The 20,521-nt window shown below is 43.4% G+C and overlaps 1 protein-coding gene across 2 annotated transcripts in view; it reads left to right on the top strand.

The window, feature by feature from the left end:
- Positions 1–19,136, top strand: part of LOC117722330 (nuclear body protein SP140-like protein) — a 41,924-nt gene extending 22,788 nt beyond the window's left edge. The window contains exons 11-21 of one of the 2 annotated variants that reach the window (XM_034521379.2): positions 2,458–2,526; positions 4,319–4,399; positions 7,292–7,396; positions 9,320–9,462; positions 12,202–12,249; positions 14,487–14,525; positions 16,152–16,267; positions 16,977–17,082; positions 17,376–17,453; positions 17,641–17,784; positions 18,669–19,136. In XM_034521379.2, the coding sequence (XP_034377270.1) occupies positions 2,458–2,526; positions 4,319–4,399; positions 7,292–7,396; positions 9,320–9,462; positions 12,202–12,249; positions 14,487–14,525; positions 16,152–16,267; positions 16,977–17,082; positions 17,376–17,453; positions 17,641–17,784; positions 18,669–18,767 (1,028 nt within the window). In that variant the 3' untranslated portion in view covers positions 18,768–19,136. The remainder of the gene's footprint in view (positions 1–2,457; positions 2,527–4,318; positions 4,400–7,291; positions 7,397–9,319; positions 9,463–12,201; positions 12,250–14,486; positions 14,526–16,151; positions 16,268–16,976; positions 17,083–17,375; positions 17,454–17,640; positions 17,785–18,668) is intronic. The other variant, XM_034521380.2, reaches the window with a different exon arrangement.
- The last annotated feature ends 1,385 nt before the right edge of the window (positions 19,137–20,521 follow it).

Raw genomic sequence — 20,521 nt, 5'->3', positions numbered from 1 at the left:
CCGACCTCCCTTACCAATCAAAGGTAGGGGAGGAAGAAAGGTTAATAGGATGAGGGGGACATGGACCTGTTTAGAAGTAGTTTTTTGGGGGAAATTCCAGTCTTTGTTGTCTGCAGTTCAGTCCACTAGCAAAACACCAGACATGAATCAGAAGCAAGGTTCGATCCAGAAAAAAAAAAACACAAATCTCTGCTGATCAATCTGCATGAGACCGCAGAAGGGGCCAGAAGCCAACAGAATATCACGAGAAGTTCTTTGGTGCATTTCTCTCTATGAAGTCACTTCTTGACTGACGAGCGAAGATCAACAAAGAAAGCAAGGCGAACCAATGCCAGAGCGTCGTCCACTGTCTGTTGGGTTATACTTACACTCTTTCCAAATATTACGTTTCCTCTCAGTCATCTCCTCCAGCTAAACATCACACACCCTTTCACAAGACAGCTTCCAGAAAAACACCATGCATCTGTTTTTAGGAAAGCAACCTCTCATATGTCTGCTTCAGCAAAACATACTCTCTCATAAGAGAGCTTCCAGAAAAACAGTACATGACACAACTGAGTCCCCAAAGAAACCAAAAATTTCTCCTTTCCCTCATCTTTCATTCAGACCATCTTCTTTGCTCACCCAGTCTCAGGCCATCAGGGCCTGAAAGTAAGGCAAAAAATTCCCATAGAAGGAACCAGAATTAGACTGGAAGCCCTGCATACCAGAATTGAAGCCTGCATTTCAGAGTGTGTGTCACCTGTAACTCCCTTCCAGCTTCAGTCCTGACCATTATCCCAGAAGGTCTAGAGTTCTCCAGGTGTGTGTGTGTGTGTGTGTGTGTGTGTGTGTGTGTGTGTGTGTGTGCAGGGCATGAAGGTCAAAGAATTAGCACTGGCACGTGTTTCCTATTAAAAAAAGGAGTGTTATCATACTGCAAATGGTCCCAACAGCCAAGTGTGTGGCAGTGATGTTCCTAGGATCACAACAGTGCTGCCAGACTCCACTGATCCAGAGATGTGGCTCAGCAGACTTAAGGCATCGCCTAAACCCTCAAGAGGGTTTCAAAGTTCTACTCAATGTGCCAGGGAAAACTGCTCTGTGGTAGGTCTTGGTCCCCGAGGGAAGGTGGGTCATGGCTCAGCAGGAGATAGCAGGCTAGTGTGCAGCAGTAGTGTCTGCAGGAGAAACCCAGTGCCAGTGTCTATTAGTAGAGACCAGTGCTACTCAGTCAGAGCATGTTTCCGTAGCCCCTGGGAAAGGTAGCATAGCCTGCCAGTCTTGGCTTCTCACAGGACTGAAGAACGATTCAACCCATTTGGTGGAGTTCTGCCAGAGTGAGCAATGGCCATATCTGCTTTCAGTTCTGTGTAGCTGGCTTGGGCAGAACACCTTTGGCATCAGCCAATGTGGGCGTCAGCTTAGCTGAGCTCACAAGTTTACGAGCCATGCCCAGGTGAGTCTTGATGGAATTTTTCAGAAACTGGTTCTAGCTTGAAGTAGCCTGGACCTCAGAAGTACCATGGGGTTAGGATATCCTTTAGTATGCCATCCTCTTTGGAAGACCGCAGCAGTTTTGGTGCTTCCTCAATTGTCAGTTTCAGGGTCCCTTGTTGATTCTGTCCAAGATGGACGTCTCAAGTGGGAAAATCACAAAGCCTCCCTCTGTGCTTCAGGCCTTCACTTCCACTAGTTAAGCTATTGTCACTGGCTGTTCCCAGCCAGTAACAATCAGTTAACATCCAGAGGGACCGTGTCCCAAATGAAGTTCTAGGCAAGGATAGATATGTGACATTGTCTTCTGACCTTTGAATGCCTGCACTCAACACACACATATGAACACGCACATACATATATCCTGTTTCAGCACAAACAGATTGATAAATAACAGTGCTCCATCACTGTCACCACTAGAAAGACTTTCCACTTCTCCAGAGCTGTGGGCACATGAGTTTGGCTAATTCAAGAGAAAACCCAGCAAAAGATCCTACTAGGCTTCTTTAAAGTCCCTCCATCCCCACCCTGGCCCTTCTAGTGCAGTTGAAATGTGTGAGGGGGGTTTATGTTACAACTTGAAGAGAATAGAGACCATTTAAGAAAAGGGTTCCACATGGAAATTGAGAGCATCCCTTGACTTCCAGGGTAGCATGGTCTCTGGGTTGGATTTGCATGGTAGGTACACGATCCGACCCTTATCATTCCATCAATAATTAAGGCAAGAGCAGGAATTAGCCTCCACAGCTGTTCAAAGGGAGGTGCTCTCCTATAGGCTCCCAAGGCCACAGCCCAAGACACAGGAAGAACCGAAATGTAACTCTGGCATCAAGCTGCACATGACTAAACTGTTAAGAATTGTGCCTGATTTCTAGGATCTGAAGTTTGAAAACAGTATCTGAATGCTGATTTCATATAAGGCCCAGAGAATTACATTATATCTCAAATTATTGATTTTATTCTTTTTGTTTTGTTTTGAAGGAAAAAAGAAAGGTCACAACTGGTCAAAACCAAAACGGGGAAAGCCAATGAGGAGTGTACGGAGAAAACGTAAGCAAACCGAGGGGCTGTTACAGCTGTCGAGTTTATTAAGGTGTTGCCCATTGCACACTTGAGGGCCTGTGAGTTTCTGAGCCATGATAGTGTGTGTGTGTGTGTGTGTGTGTGTGTGTGTGTGTGTGTGTTGTATTCACACAGGTGCATATGGGTGCGCAGTATTGCCCCCATGTGTATAGGCCTGAGGAGGATGTTGAATATTCTGCTCTCTGTCTCTCTACCATTCTCTTGATAATTGACAGTCAGCAAGCCCCCATAATCCTCTTGTCTGCAGTCCCTTAACACTAACCCTATAGGCACATACCTATGTACTTTTTACGTAGACGCTGGTATCTGAACCCATAGCCTCATTCTTACACATTCATTGCTCTTAAGCACTGTGCAATCTCCACCTTCCCACAACGTTTTATCGCCACACTAAAGTATGGGTTAAGATGCTGTAACAAAGTGTCCTAGTGCTACAATGTCTCTTTCAAATGGTTTGTTTCTGGTACTTGGGATGGTCCATATGTGCTGTTATGTTTGATAAACCTGCAAAAGCACTTATTTTTGCCTGTAAATTCAGGTCTCTTAATGTAAGTATTTATCTGTCTAGAGAGAGAAAGATGTACTTACAGAGAGAAATAACTGACAGTCCATGTTTATAAGTGTGGTCATTGAAGGGATGGTGGGATGGTTCAGTGGGTATAAGCGTGAGGACTTGATTTTGGATCCCTACCACCCACATTAAAAAGTTGGGCATAACAGACACATCTGTAATCCCTCACCGGGGAGGTACAACCTCACTGGTTGACCACTAAGCCTAGTCAGATCAATGAGTCCCAGATTTAGTGTCAGACCTGTGTCAACGGCTAAGGTGGAGAGCTGTTGAGAAAGACTCCAAACATTGACTTCTGGCCTCCATGCACATTCAGGCACACCCACATATACATATGTAGGAACAAATGCATGTGCACATATATGCAAAAATGTACACATTGGTTATTTTTGGTTATTGGAATAGATGTGATGTCTATAGTTTTGTTTTTTAAAATATTGAATATGATCAGCCTTTGTCATGAAAGGTATTCTTTAGGGATACACACATACACACAAACATAGATATAGATAGATAGATAGATAGATAGATAGATAGATAGATAGACAGACAGATCAATTGACCTTAGAATATTTTTGAACAATTTAATCACAAATATATCTACATGGTGATGTTTCCAATAATCTTATTTCTATATCGTGTATATATATTTATAACCAGCCCCGCCAGCTGATTTTAGTAATGGTCTAAGGGATTCTTTCTTCCTAAACAAAAGCTAAAAGACGTTTTCCAAATGATTATCAGTTTTGCATCAGGTCCATGAAGCAGGCATTGGATTCCGACTTGATATTAATTCCACCAGCTAAGAGTCTTATGCCCTTGACAATGACCTGGCTGTGCTGTTGACTGATGAGTACAGTTTTTGTTTGAAAAGGAGAAAAAGGTGGTTGCATCCATTTTTTTTGAATGCATATTATGGGAACCACATTATTTGGGCTGAGTTTTTGAAAACACTTCCATCAGTTATCTTCATGTGTAAACAAGTAGATTTCCTTCCAACATGTTAATACAAGTGAATCCTGCACGTGCTTTACCCCCGACTTCTGCCTGGAAGACCACAGCCCCTTGTTGTGAGCTCTTATCTGCAGTGTGTGGAGAAACACCCTGATGCAGCAGGATGCCGCCCTTGCTCCTTCCATTTTCCCCTGTAGTTTGGCTCAACTCTGCATTTACCTGTGTCCCTCCTAGGTGGCAGAATAGCTGCTGGCCAGGCAGCTTTCAGGAGAAAGAAAATGAAAAAGAACCCAGGACTCTCTGCTAAGATCAGAGGTAAGACAGCTTCTGTGGCTCTTTCCCTTCACCCTCGTCTGGTAAGGTTTGGGGGAAATCTAAAGATTAAAAACAAAAGAAAGCAAAACCAAAAAACTACTCAAGCTTACTTGTCAATTTGAGAGTAAAGCTGTTGGGAACAAGAGTGTACGTTGTATTTATATCATCAATTTGTCCATCTCATTATCTTCCTTCTGGATTTTTATGGAAATACTTTTCTCTACATATTGGTTACTTAAATGGCTAGATGTGGAGAATTGGAAGCGGAAAGCAGATCTACTCAGTCCTTTCCTCCCCCCCCCCTTTCAGTGAGTTCTTTCTCATCTTGGCCAGGCCCTACAGCGTTCCAGGTCCATTTCTGTAGCAGCATCTTTCCACAGGAGAAGCTGAGAGCCGTTTCTGACCTGATACCTAATTTTTGAGACAGTCAGACCATGTCGGAGAGAACAAACAGCAAAGAAATGAAACTTCATGCTTTCTCCAATTTAAAGCACTTCCCCTCCGTCAGCCTGGGCAAGCCTTAGACTATGCAAGCAGGGCTGGTACCATCCTGTTTTTAGTGTTCCCATGTGGCTCTGCCTCTCTTCTCTAGCAATTGGTGTGGAGCCATTGGGTTGGGGAGATGGAAGAGAACAGAGATGACTGTGTGCTTGAGCAGGTGTCTTGTCTAATGGAAGACGCTGGAAGTATAGAATGCTCTCTCTCCCAAGATTTGTTCCCATCACTTCCACAGTAGGGAAAGATGAGGGGCAAGACATCAGGTTCACCTTGTTCAAAGAAATTTAGCTTTCATTTTGGAGCCTGGTGTAAGGAGCCCTGCTGCCACGACTCAATCCCACTGATGTGTTCTACGGTCACACTGTGGTTTGACATTTTGCCTTAGGATGTTCAGGGCCCCAGGAGACCACCTCAACCAACTCAACTGGAAAAAAAGACTTTCTGTTTTCCTCCCACAGAAACTCTTATGTCATTAGTGACATGAGCATACTAACAGGTCGCTTTATTTGCCATTTACTAAACTGATCCCAATTATTGAGCCTTCTATAAAATTTTTGAATAAACAACAGAGAATTGACAAATCTGTTATTCTAAAGTTTAAGACTGACCATAACAACTATTTTTAAATTACTTTAAACTATATTCAGCCCACAATTGTATTAATGGGGTTAGTGATTTCAATTTATTAAACTATATTCAGCCCACAATTGTATTAATGGGGTTAGTAATTTCAATTTATTACATGGGCAGAATGCCTCTAGATGCAATAAAAACCCAATCTTGCCTTGCTCAGTTATTCTCCTTGGAAATAAAGTGTTGTAGGAGAAAATGTATCTAGATCTAAATCCAGATCTCCCTATACCAGCTTCTTCTCCATTGGCTAAAATAGACATCAGTGTTTCCTTTATCTCTTCAAAAATATGAGCCTTAAATATGTTCAATAAAAGGTAATTCAGTAGACCTTCTAGTCCTACAATGAAAAACACCACACAGGGTTAGGGAGAAAAGGTCTCTGAATTTGCTGTGCTGACTGATGTTGTTGCCAAAACTTTGACACCAAGTCCTGCTGGAATAGAGTAGGGATAGATGCTGGAATGAATCAGGTGGAAATCTTCCCAGTGGGCTATGAGCATGGGACCTCAGAAGGAGGAGGAATGGGCTATTCCCAAGCACGACATAGCCTTCTAGCGTCTTGGTGGCATCTTGGACCAGAAGGAGGAGAGTTCCTTTGAAAGCCACTTTGAGTGGAAGACCTTATGTTGCCTGGTGGTCCCACCATCCACAGAGAGAAACAAGAGTATTTGTTTCTCTAACAGTGTATGTAGCTGAATTACCCACTGAGACACTTCCTGTTTACTCACTGTCTGAGATAGTAACAAGAATTTTGATGACACAGCTGAAACAAGGTCAAGAACCCTGGGCCACTACAGTGCTGCCTGCATTGACCTGCAAACTCTCAAGAGTGGATACAATCTCTGCCATACATGGGGTGTCACCCAGCAGTGATTGTACATGAAGGTGGCCCAGAGTGTTGGACAAAGACCTGGGTCCAATTTTTCTTTTCCTTTAACCGCAATGGACTTGGACAAGCCCTTTGTCTCTCATCTCAGATTCTTCGTTTCTAATGTAAGGTCATACATGTCAACCCTCCCAGTCCATTGCAGTCTTGATCACAAACAGTCTCAGCACCATGGACAGTCCACTGCGCCCCACACCTCCTGTCTCCCACTCCATCAAAGTCTCTGCACTGATGACAGGGAGAGCAAACTTACCTTCTCAACTTTCAGGAATTTCCTTGAGGAATTTTCATCTCTGCTTTTGTGGAGTTGCATTTCTCCACCTCCTGTATTGTGTTCAGATTGTTCTAGAGCTCTCTGGGTTTCTCTATCAGCTCCAGACACAAAGCACTGTTGTGAGGGAGAAATGAAGCAGAGCAGACATACAGACAAATTCGAGGTGATCCCACCCAGCTCTGTCCATTATCTCTTCTCCCTGCTTTCCAAGTCAGTGCTAAAATGGGGAGATAAGAGTACCATCTCTGGCTGCCACCTTTAGTAAATAGCACACCTGGGCAGCTCCTGCTATAACCTGAAAACTGCTGTGTGTTTCATGTAACAATCAGTGGTGCTAACCAGAGTGGGAGTCAGGACAGTTTTATTGATTCCAAATTTCTCTGCAAAAGCCTTCTGTTTTTTTTTGTTTTGTTTTGTTTTTATAAATTAGGGGTAAAGTGTTTTGTCACTATGTATCCACCAATATGCCACTTGCAAGAAAGATTTAGAAGCTAGGGATGTGAGGGTCAAAATGTCCCAAGTGTTACAGAAATGACCCCAAGAGGGAGAAGGGTAATTGAGCAACTGCAAAGTGAGATGCAAGAAGAAATCCTCTTTTCAGGTCCAAGAAGGCGCAGAAAGGAAAATGCCAATTTTAGCGCTGAGTTGCTTCCTGTGACGTGTGGTGACTTGAAGGGAGTGTTACACAAGGATAAATTCAAGCAAGGTGGGTTTCATGGTTTTAAATCTGCAACTGCTAACTTTAAAAATCACACGCAATAATGCAATTACTTGAGGGACTGTGGAGTAGGCATGGCTTGACATCAGGAAGGGATCCTGACAAACTGTTCTCACACTTGAAGAAACCATTCGTAATAGATGCTCACGCCAACGTGGTAGATGTAGCTGCGTGATGCTCAGAGAACCAGAGGAAGCCCATGAACTTTCATCCATAGATGGAAACTGTTGTGTAGTTTCATCCTGGTCAGACACAAGTGGGAAGAGGCTGTGAGCCTCTGTCTTCGCATCCCTGGGTCATTAGCACCAGGACATGACACTTGTCATGGGGAGACCATCACAGGACTGAGAATCAGAGAACCCAAGTTCAAACCCCAGATTTGCCAAATGTGGTGTTCTCATTCTATAGAGGGAGGGGGCTTTCTGAGCCTGAAATTTCTCATTTTGAAATAGAGGACAATGATTTAAAGCCTGACCCATGAGGATTAATTATTATTATTAATTATTGTTGATATAGCATATTCTTCAATAATATGCCATAAAGGTTTGCAAGAAATAAAGTCTCAGTATGATGGGCTTCATCTCAGAGCTCTCTATGGATGATAGTTAACAGAAAGGATTACATTGTCTCTATTTTTCATGGTTTTAGTGGGTTATAATTCATACACTATAATTTGGCATTTAGAGTCTGCAGATAAATGGGATTTTCCCTTTTGGTACATCAGAAACAATTACCATGAGAATATATTTGTGTCCCCTTGTGAGTAGCCAATGCCCCTTCCCACTCCACACTACTAACCAATCACACACCTAACTTCTGTTCTATAAATCTGCCCAGTGTACACATTTCATAAAACAACATCGGTAATGTGGGCCACTTGTGACTGCCTGCTTTCACTTACTGTGAAAAAAACCACATCTTTGTGGTTTATGCACTATGTAGTTTTAATTGCCAGATAAGGTGCTATTCACTTGTTACATATTACGTTTTTATCATTCACTCACCAGTTTGGATTATTTCTACTTTGGGATGTAATAAATAATGTTGTCTTGAGACTTCAGGGGCAATGTGTGTAGGAGTATTCATACTCAGTCTGAGGCACACAGAAGTGGAGTTGCTGGGTCATATGGTGATTATATGTTGAACTCAGTAAGGACTCACCAGAATATTTTTGGTGGTGGCTACACTGTTCTGTATTCCCACCAGTAATGCAGGAGGCCTCCAACTTCCCTCCATCAAAAGCTGCTGTTTCTCTTTGTTTTCTATTATGGTCATCCTGATGGGTGTGGAATAGTGTGGTAGGAATGGTAGGAATTTGTTCACTTTTTCATAATAAAGAAGATGCCAAACATATCATTAGCTTTTTTTTTTTTTTAAATCATAATCTCTATTTCCATGGATTAAGATTTATGTTTGGTGGTGTCTACCTATGACTGTAGGAATAGACAAACTTCTGTTCAATATTCCCTTTAAATTGGATAGAACACAGTGTCACCTAATCCTGAGCTGCAGTGGCAGTCTTTGTCGTGGTTGAGGATTTCTTCTCCACCTTTCCTGGGGCACCTGAGACTCTCATTGTTCTCCAGCCTAAGAGCTCAGCATTGGGTTGGACCCCAGTCACACTGTGGAGTCAGTCACTTGCTTGTCTGTTTCTTGGTGACCCTGAAGTAGTTTTAAAAGGTGGTGATTATCATTTTTTTTCATGCATGAAAATAAAAGAAATATGCAAGTTTTCATGAAAGCACTTGAGGGAACCCCGGGTTAAGCTGGGACACCTGATGCCAGGCAGGAGGCCTGACTCTTCAGCTATTGACTTTCAGCATAGCTTTGGTAACTCTAGATCCAGTGTGGTGAGCAATCACGAATCTAGGGATAAAGCTGGCCCAAAACTAACCTATCATGATCTTACAGGGACATCTGTGATGTCCATACAGTGTCAGGATGGAAACTGGTTCACACCCTCTGAATTTGAAATCATGGGAGGCCATGCAAGATCAAAGAACTGGAAATTGAGTCTGCGCTGCTATAATTGGCCCCTGAAATTCCTGATCCAGGTATTGCAATTAAGGGGAGGGAGGTCAGTGCTTCTTATTGCACTGTTTACAGATCAAGTAAGTATTGAGTTATGGGAAGCCCTAATACCAGTTAGGTTTTCCTGTCACTCAGGAGTGAGGCATCCCTCATTCACAGCCTCATGGAAGGTACACCCTGGTGATATTAACAAATGTGAGACACAGAACCTCTGAGGAGGGAATGACCATTCTGAATAGGAGTTTTTGCAGAGAAATTTCTGCCTGAAGCCAAAGAAAGAGTTGACTGTCAAACACGTGGAACACAGTCTAGAGCAAGAAGGGCATCTGAACAGAGTTCTAACTAGGGCACCTGTGTGGAATAGTGGTGTGCTGTGTGTTTGGCATAACCCATCCTTTGAGGTTTGTAAATGTAGCTTTTATTCACCCGAAGTAATTGTAATTTCCGAGGTTTACTGCCTCTGATGCTAACCTAGGCCTAGACCTGGAAGTTTCTAGCCACTGTACAGTCTTATCTAGGCGTAGAATGTTTTCAGCTTCTGAGACTTACTGCTGATTTAAGCTCACACTTTCTAGTGCTTTCTGAACTCTGGCTGGCTGGTTCAATTCAGCTGATCTGGCTCAAACTCCTTTCCTAGCTGGTTGATTCAATCTGGCTTCTCTCTACTTCTCTTGAGTTCTGTTTGGCCTCATACGAACTCTGGCAATCTGTTCTAATCTTCTGGCTCCTTCTCATTCTCTGGCTCATTCTTTCTGTCTTCACCTGTGCCTAGTTTGTTGTCTCTTCAACTGGTTTCTGTGTAACTCTTCTGGTAAAACTGCCTCCTTCTCTTTTTTCCTCTTCCTGCACTGCCCCTTACGTAGCTTCCCTTTCCTCTCTTCTCCTGAGAGCTGAGCATATCCTATTCTGTCAAATCTTTTCCTGATTTGTCACTTTGTATGCCCCTCAATTAGACAATACTTTCAAACACTGGTGTTTCCTTCTATAAACTAACTTCACCTTCATTGTTTGGGATTAAAAGTGTGTACTAAGGGTGTGTCTGTATTCTAGCCAGAAGGATTAAAGTAAGTCCTAAAAGCTGAGCCACACTACAACTAGAAACAGGTTTTTTTTTTTTCAGTAAATAGCACAATTTTAGGGTTCACTGTGTTATCAAGTATCTTGTAATAGAAGTTGTTAGTACAGGGATTTTAAGCCATCCTAATTACCTGAAATTCAAAATTTAGACAAGAAATCAGTGATGGCCTTGAAGTTAGAAATGTCAGTTGAAGACAAGGTATGTTGGCACAAGCCTTTAATCTCAACGCTTGGGAGTCAGAGATAGGAAGATTTCTGTGTTTTCAAGGCTAGCCTGGTCTAAATAGCAAGTTTCAAGACAACCAGGGCTATGCAGAGAGATCCTGTTTCAAAAGAAAAAAAGAAAAAGAAGTGGAAGTTGAAATATATGATCATCATCTCCATCATTATTTGGTGTACAGGGTTGAACCTAGGGCTTCAAGTAAACTAAAGAAGACTTCAGCTCTAAGCTAAGCCCAGCCTTCTTGTTTTACTTTGCTTCCTGTGCGGCTATGAGAAACACCATGACCAAAATCAACCTGTTGAAGGAAAGTGATTATTTGGCTTACAGATACAGTCCATTATAGTGGGAAGCCAAGGCAGGAACTCAAAGCAGAAATATGGACGCACAAACTGAAGCAGAAACCACTGCTTAAGGCTTGCTCCTTGGCTCCTAAAGTTCCATGTTCAACTGCCTTTCTTATTCAACTTTGGTATACCTTTCTAGGGATAGTACCACCCATAGTGGGCTTAGACTTCTTATCATTTCTCAATCAAGAAAATGCTCCCACAGAATTGCCTATAGTCTATCTGAGATAGACAATTCTTCAACTGATGTATGCCAAGTTGACAACCAAACTAGCTAGGGCACATCTACAGTTCTCTCAGAAAGAGCTAGTCTCAGATATGATTTCATCATCTCCCTATTCAGCAAGCCTGTGTATTTATCTTAGAATTCTTAGTTCAAATATCTTTCCCAGCACTGACTGTCCTAGTCCCTCAGCTTCAAGACACCCTTCTTAAACTGTGTGGGATTGGTTCTCTATGCTGGCAGTGATAGCACATGCTTTATTCAAAACACTTCAGAGGCATAGGCAGGTGAATCTCTTGAGTTTGAGGCCTCTGCAGTGCAATTAAGATAGCCAGGGCACAGAGAAACCCTGTCTCAAGAAGATGGAGGAGGTGGGGAGCAGAAGGATGAGAAACAGGAGGAGAAGAGGAGGAAGAAGGAGGAAGAAGAAGAGGAGGAGGAAGGAGGAAGAAAAGAAGAAAAAAAGAAAAAAGAGAGATTTTTTCTTTCATGAGCTTTTTCCTCATCCACCCTCCTAAGCCAAGTTTTCTGTCTTTGTGTGCTCCAAATTCATCAGAGTCTGTGACACCCTATATGCAAGCAACAACTGGGTGTTGACTGGCTAGTCTTGGTATGGAAAGTCAAGCTGAAGTGGGTCAGATGGAACAGAGATGTAAAGGTTGCATCAGTGATTATGGGGGGAACGTCTCAGGACTTAAGGAAGATACACCAGAGAAAGATGGATGTAAGGTGGGTCTCTCTAGCTGTCACAGGCTAGTGTCTGTAGGTAACAAGAAGGAAATGGAGTCAGACAATGGGTCTGAACCAGGCAGAACTTTTGGAAGAAGGTTGAAAATGCAAGACTCATACTGCTGAAATATGGATACCTACATATTCGGGTCCTTTTATCTTGCAGAGAAAATTTCTACCCAACCCTCCACGGATATATCACAAGAGGAAAAAGGTGAGTGCTCACCATGTGAGTTTTACACACATAGCATCTTACTGATGGCGCCCCAGTTCGGCTGTTACACTTAGTCACCTCTCATTTCCTCCGTTACTGCTTTCTTTAATGTGCCTTCCCCCATGCTTCTGTATTGGGTGTAAAGTCGTCTTCCTTGAATGTTGATTGCTTTAAGTTGGAGATGTTAGAGAGCCACCGGCATAGACTTCAACAGGCCACATATCACTGACACTGACTTCATAGTTCACTGAGAATCTGAACTCCAGGCGAGCGTATAATTTGTCATTGGCATTATTGTCTATCTTGCTTGAACTCTGAATCCTCAGGATGTTTCATCCATTCTGTTTTCTAGAAGAAAGCTATGATTTAACCTGTTCAACAATTACTTTAAAAGCCAGTGCCTCTACCTTCCCCCATATGCTAAGAGTATCTCAGTCTGGATCACTCAAACAAGCTAGAAATGTCCAGGCCACAAAACCATCCTTAATTCTTGGGTGCAATATTTCATAGCAACAAAGGGCAGTTGCCTCTTATTTTGTATCTCTGGTTATAAGAACAGAATTCCCAGTGAAACAGAATCCAAGATCCATTTCCATTTCCATAAGTCTCCCAGGCCTCTTTATCTGTTCAGAGGTGTGGGCTCTGGAAATTTCCATGTCACAGTCAGCATCACATGCCAGCTTCTCAGCTCAGGACATGACTGTTTAAACTTGCTGGTGATAACTGGTTTGTGTCAGGAAGTCTTGGATTCCCTTCATAACCATCATTTCAGTATGATGACATCTGCATTGAGATACCCAGAGTCTCTTTTCCCAAGCGAAGCCTTTACTTGTCTGTGTGATGCCTAATTACAAAGTACACACAAAAGGACACATGCCCAAGGACTGGAAGAGACGATCGTAACAATAGCCCTGACTGACCCCAAGTATTTTGTCAAAGTCACTGTCTACATTAAACAATGAGCAATAGGGTAACGTGGGGGATTCTAGAACAGTGAGCAGCGGCAGGACCACCTCTCTGGTGAGTGTATCCTAGATCATGCTTGTCTCCAGCTCTCGGTCCAGGACTGGAGTTAAGAGCTGTGACTTCCTGTATCACAGAAGGGAAGAATGAAAAGTCACCACAGTGGATGTTCCAAAGCAATGTGAATTCTACTGTTGCCTCTTACCATTGCAGCCAGCATGGCATCCCTTTGAGTTTTGAATATAGAGGAGGGAGGCTAGCAAGGGGAAGAGCTGTGGCCCTGAGAGCCTTGGTTTCACTTGGTTTTCAGAGGGAGCTACAGAAGGTGATGGAGTTTTCTCTCTGGGGTCACTTAGACTCTAGGACTCTGAGCCTTATGATTGGCACATCTTCAGCCTCGTTCTCATGGCAGCTACTCTGCAGAAAGGTGCTGGTGGTCATGGTGGACACATCCTGGGTTGGCAAATTGAAAGAAAATGGCCTAGAGCCTTAAATGTTCGAGAAGAAGTAGAATTATTCATTTAGAAACCAGACCCTGCCTCCTTGCATGACTTCACAAAGGCTCCTCGGGGACTAGAGCCAGCAAGGGGACCTTGCTTTAATCAGAACAATAGTCCGATGATCCTCTTTTTCTCCTACTAGATGCATAGGTCCATAAAAATAGATATGGGGGGAAAAGTAGATTTTCGAAGAAAAACACTTTAGGCAAAATTAATTTTTGCCTAAATCAAACCAGTATTTTAAATCAAAGAGTTCAAGAAAATAGACTCTGTCAACAGTTCCTGGGAACTCCCTGCAGGTGCACGAGGCCATGACTTCCACAGGCTTGGGTCAAAGTAAGATTGAGAAACAGGTGTGACTCAGGATGGAAAGTCCTTAGTGAGAGATCAGGAGGCCTTATGTGACTACAGTGTCTCCTTTGGTCTTGCTGTTTGCTTTATTCTCTAATTTATTTAGGTGGGAACTAAACAAGCCCAGCACTTGAGCTGTTTTTACCTACAAGCCTCTAAATAATATAACAAATTTTATAGGCAAGATGGCACATGGCTGGAATCCCAGCACATAAAATGCAGAAGCAGAAGGATCAGGAGTTCAAGTCCAGCCTTGGCTGTATAGTGAGTCCAAGGCCAGCCTGGGTTAAAGTGTGATGTATCTCAGAAGTCAGATCAATGCTGGTCATGACAAAACAAATGTAAACAACTGTCATTTGGCTACTTGAATAAATAATCAGATCTTATACTTAATACTGTCACTCAAATTTTCTCTTTCATAAGAGAACACAGAACTTGGATTGTTCTCCAGTTGACCCTAGTGTAAGTACTGACTCCTAGCTACAATCCCTGAAAGGCTCCAGCCTTCTCCTTGATGCTTTGTCTGTGACTTGGTTGCCTCTCTCTCAAATGGACTCAACTGTCAGTTTAGGTAAGCTGCTGTGGGTGAAGAGCCATCATTACCAAACCTGTCCCACAGTCAAGGCAGGAGGAGCCACTCTGGGTGTTTGGGTCAGAAGCATCCTACTATGTGGTTCACTATGGGTTCTCATATCCTTATTTACCCTGAAGATGGGAGACAGAGTTCTAGATCACTGGAATCCCTGGGACAGAGCCTGACATGGCAGTGGGCCTGGCTGGCTTTGGGTAAAGAGTGAAGAGCAAATACAGGAGGAGACACCATTTGCAAAGGGCAGTGTTTGGAAAGAAAAAAAAAAAACCTAGCATATAGGCCTCCTGTGCAAGTTCTAGGTCTGGAGTTGTCATGCAGAAAGTTGTCTATAGAGCAAGTGGGTTTTCATACAAACCATGGGGCCAGTCCGAAGAGAGCCATGGGGGTGGGGGGCCCACAGCTGCCTGGAAGCAAAACCATCACACTGAGCAAATCACTGTTTTTCTTGTGTCAGCTTGGCTGTTATTTGGGTATAAGCAAACCGTCCTAACACCTAAAACCCTGTCCATTCTCTGCTCACCTGTATCCTTGTACTTTGAACCCACATGCCTGGTCATCTGTACTCATATCCTGCCATCTCTGAGGCCCTACCACCAGCTGTGGGCCCCCTAGGTACAGGAGCCACAGTCAGAAATCTCCTCTGCAGATTCTTTCTTCAATTTATGGCATGCTAATGGCTTAATTTACAGGAGGTGGTCTTGTCTTAGTTTATCCCATTAAATTAAATTCCTAGTACATCTCCCTTAGATGAGTCAATAGCATCATTGTTATAGAGGCAAGTGGACTTAATATTTTATTTCAGAAACTCCTTTTATCTACATGCTAGGGACATTAGTCAGATTATATAAAGTCATGTTTTGTTGCCAGTTGTCTTAGTAGGGTTTTATTGCTGTGAAGACAAACCATGACCAGAGCAATTCTTATTAAAAAACAAAACAAACAAACAAACAAACCACATTTCATTGGGGCTGGCTTACAGTTCAGAGGTTTAGTCCATTATCATTATAGCAGGAAGCAAGGCAGTATGCAGGCTGACACAGTGCTGGAGCAGTAGCCGGGACTTTTACCTCTGGATCGAAAGGCAGCAGGAAGTGACTGTGAGCCACTAGGCCTGGTTTCAAGTACCAAGACCTCAAAGTCTGCCCCTTAGTGGTGAACTTCTTCCAACAAAGCCATAGCTGTCTCAAGAAGGTCACACTCTCTGTGGTCCTTTGGGCCAATTTTACTCAAACCACCACACAAGCATTCTGTGTCAGGATCTTTGGTTTTACAGGGAAAATGGTATGAGGTCTGCTTCATACCTCCCTTCTCCCAGACTTCACTAAAGATCAGGTAGTCTTGTTTTGCAAATTGTGTTCCATGATTTTCCTAAATATCCCAGGTGGAAGCATCAATGTCCTTGTAGACTCATGCAAAGGCCATCTAGGGAGGATTGCCACAGTAGTGGCTTTATGAGTCTCACCATCTCCCAATGATATAGATGTTCTGTTTTCTAGATTCAGAACTCAGATGAATGTGAGGTGTGTCGGAATGTAGGAACACTCTTCTGCTGTGATACTTGTTACAGATCCTTCCATGAAGAGTGTCATATCCCAACAGTGGAAGCTGAGATGTGAGTGGAATGTGGTCCCTTATCTGTCTCCTAAATACCCTTGCCTTGTTGTACACATCATCTTTATGGAGTGGGAGCCTGGGTCTTGAGGTGGGAAACACAAGGCCTCTTAACAGATACCATACAGGAAGACCCAGAGAGCTGTTTCAAGATGCTGTCAGCAAAAGGTTAATGTTCTTTGTGTTAGGGAGCCATCTCTCCTTATATAAAGGCTGAGTCTTTTGCCTACACATCAACAGAGCTTTTTCTCAAAGTTGTGCACCAAAGCCTCTTGTCCAAAAGATTGGGGGTAGAATACACTACTTACTTGTGTTTTCTATGAACTTGTGAAAGAAAAAAAAGCATGATCAACTACTTCCCACATTTCACCAGGTTGTAATGAACTCTTGGAAGTTTAAGGTTCCCAGAACTTTTTTGAAGACCAATTTATTGTACTCAGATCTGATAGCCTAGTCTCCTTTTGCTCTCAGTAACCTGTCAGGAAATGGGGACCCACCACTTCTCATAAAGCCCACTTTCTAAGGACCAGCTCCTGCCATGACAATGCTAGGAGGCTGGCAACTTAAGATCAAAGTGGGGACCTTCAGAGTCTAGGAACCTTGCCCCAGATGGGACTCTCAGCCATTCCTAAAAGCATAATGGCAAGTGTAGGAACGGTGGCTGTTTTCAATGGTCTAGTCCTCTGCTCACTTCATGTCCCACCCTTCAGAACACCATGGAGTTGCATCTTCTGTAGGATGCAGTCCTTAGGAAGTCAACAGAGTCTTCCAGAATCTGAGATACTGCAGAGAGAGATGGTGCCCCAGGAACAGTTGGTGAGTCACTGTGAACCTCATATATTCCCCCTTTCCCCTGGATGAGGACAGACAGGCTTGGAGCCAGAAGAATAGCATCCGAAGAGAGCTTGCTCCTCCAAGGCACACTCCGTCCATCATGCTGCTGTCGCAGCATAACTTCTTGGTATAAAAACTCAGTGATACAAATTTATAACCAAGAGGCACTCATGTTGGGCAAATTTGCAGATGGGTTTGAGCGGTGCCTTTCCCCTGGGTATGTGTATAGACTTTGCCTTTTCAAGTTACTTTGACTGAGTCCCTTTATCTTGCAGAAGTGTGAGTTTGTTCTCTTGAGAGTCTATTGCTGTTCTGAGAGCTCCTTTTTTTCCAAGATGCCATATTATTATTATGTAAGTAATGGTGGTGAACCCCTGGTCACTGGCTTCCATGATGTCTCATGACTGAGAGGCCAGTTTGGGGGATTGTGATCTTAGTCCCCGAGGAGCACTCTGTTGTTTCTGTGGAGTTTCTAGGACCCCGTGGAAGGTAAATGCTGAGTTGTGGCATTCACTCTCCTATGGCTGTTTCTCTCACCAGTTTAGAGAGGTGACTGTGGGTGTTCAAGAGCCTATGTGGTTGGAAATAATCAAGAAAAAGCTGAGTGACCAGGCTTACTGCCAAGTAGAAGACTTTGTGCAAGACATGAGGCTCATCTTCCGGAATCACAGAATCACATTCAAGGTCAGCAACACCGACACACACACACACACACACACACACACACACACAAAAGAAAATAATTTTTAAAAATATATGTATGTCAAATGTGGGCATGGTGGCACAGGATTTTAATCCCAGCATATAGGAGGCAGATGTAGGCAAATCTCTGAATCTGAGGCTAGCCTGGTCTATACAACAAGTTCAAGGACAGCCAGGCTACACAGAGAAATCCTGTCTGGAAAAAAAAAAACTCGTGTGTGTGTGTGTGTGTGTGTGTGTGTGTGTGTGTGTGTGTGTGCATGTGAATGTAGATGCCTGTAGAGTCCAGAGGCATCAGTCCGGAGAATTGAATTGGGTCTTTTGCAAGAGTATGATATGCTCTTGATCACCACTCCATCTCTCTAGATCCTAGCTTAAATATTTGTGTGTGTGTGTGTGTGTGTGTGTGTGTGTGAGATGTGCATGTACTCATGAGTGTGTGCATGTTTATGTGTGAGTTCAGTTGGTTTATGTGTGTGTGCATATCATAATATTCATGACAATCAAGGTAGAAGGCAAAGTTGTGTGCAGTTTTCTTACATTTCAGCTTCTTTGAGACAGAACAACTGTCAACTACAGTGGACACCACATGCTCCTTTCCACAGAGTTTGGGAATCTAAACTCAGGTCCTCTTACTTGTGTGGCAAACACTGACCCACTGAATCAAGTCCTCAGCCTGATAAGTTTCTGTGTCTAACTCCCCTTAGGCAGGATTCTCAGAAATACCAAATCTAAGGTTCTTTACATGTGAATGAACCATGCAGCTAATGGGGTCCCCCAGAGGATAGAAGTACCAAGAGAGAGGAGGTGTTTCTGTCACTGATAATGACCACCATCATTCTTGCCTGCATTGTTTTTTTTTCTAGGACCCTAAGTTTGGCGAAATGGGACTTAGATTGGAGTCTAAGTTTGAGAAGATTTTCAAGGAAGTGTTTGCTATTCAGGATACAAATGAAAAGAGTTGACTGAAATCAGAGTTGTGGCTGGTGTCCTGATACAATCTGCACATCTAGTCAGGTCTGCCCACCTGCAGCAGCAATGAGTGTTCTTTATAGACTCCATCATTCCCAGACAATTGTTCTGGGTCACATGGAGACAGATGCAGCTGGGAGTCACACCTTCTGGCCTGGGAGTCCAAACCCTGCCTCCCCATAAAACCAAGAGTATGGAACATTGCTCCTCTCTCCATTCCAAGGGTCTAGGCTGGAGCCTGTCTCCAGCTGGCTTTGCTCTGCCCCCACCCCCTCCCACACACTCACATACATGTTGCTTTCCTTGTCTCCTACTCTCCTGAGAGCAATCCACAATAAACCCTGAGCTTCCAAGACTTCAAACCATGTGGTGGCTCATTCCTGCAATACCAGTCCTTGAGAAGCTAAGGCAGGAGGATAGCTGCAAGTGTGATGACAGCCTGGGCTACATTGTGACTCTCAGCTACCCTGGCTTATAAAGGTCTCATTTCTGAAAAAAAAATGCACCAAATATGATAAAAAAAAAAAAAAAAAAGGTCTCAATTCAGGATCTTTGTCCAGAAGACTCACTGTAAGATAATGACCAAAACGCCAAGCCTCAGGGTGGGGTTCTAGAGTTGGGTCACTGTCCAACCAAAGGTTATTGGTGGAGTATCCATAGGTCCTCATGTGTTAAGCCTGTACTGGGGCCAAATTTTACCCTGTAGAAAGGCATTACACACCATGTGAGCTACACACAGAGTGGCATATTTGCTTGTGGACAGAAAGAAGGTCACTGCAAGACAGATGGGGTCTGCTGACACTTGCTACATTGCATTCATAGATGGATATGAGTTACTTAGATCTAACAATCCCAAGTAACCATGAAGAAAGAGTCACTCATTTCTGCAGCTATAAGTCAGACAGTAGCAAAGGCATGTGCCTGGCCCTTGTGTTCAGAAAGATGGAGCTCCAGAGAAGACTGTGTCCTAGGTTCAGGAAGTGACTTGTGCCAAAGTCAAAGTCCTGAGACTCAGAGTGGGGCCATGAAACAGACATGTGTGGGGACTTTAAACCTGTTTCCCTGAACTCAATTGTCTATGAGGGAATCCGTTTACTCTTTCTTAGAAGAAAGAGCCATCTGTGCCCCCATCTTGCTTGAATGAAGACTATATGGGGGCCTCCCAGATTGACTCAGTGGTCAAACCAAGTATGGGGCTGGAAGGCACATGAGAGGGGCCACACATTAACGGAGTGACAAGCCCAGCAGATAGGAGAGGATAGGAGATTTTGTTTGGGTTTAGATATTGGATGAAGAAGGCTGGAAAACTAAACTTGCTGACAGAGTTACCAATAGTTTAAATTTATTTTATTGATTCTTGGTGAATTTCCCATCATGCACCACAATCCCACTCATCTTCCCATCCCTTCCTATCTCTTTCCACTTTTGCAACCTCTCTCCCCAAAGAAAACAGAACAATGAAAAAAATGACAACAAAAAGCATCTTGCCATGAAAGCTGCAGTGTGTCCCAGTGTGTCTGTCACACAGTATACACATTTTCCAAAGAGCTTTTCTTGCAAATGTTCATTGTGATGAGTCATTGGTCTGGTTCAAAGCCTCTGGCTTTGCTCCATCATCAATACTGGATCCTCCCCAGGACACACCACAGATATTTTGTTGTTGCCTTGTGTCATGGAGATCCTGCAGCTTTGGAAGAGCAGGACTGGTCTCTTCACATGGTCCAGGAAGTTATAGCTGGGGTAGATG

Source organism: Arvicanthis niloticus, chromosome 17, assembly GCF_011762505.2.
Source record: "Arvicanthis niloticus isolate mArvNil1 chromosome 17, mArvNil1.pat.X, whole genome shotgun sequence".
Classification (NCBI taxonomy): domain Eukaryota; kingdom Metazoa; phylum Chordata; class Mammalia; order Rodentia; family Muridae; genus Arvicanthis; species Arvicanthis niloticus.
The sequence above is the reverse complement of the archived record's forward strand: the minus strand, read 5'-3'. Positions and strand labels throughout refer to the sequence as shown.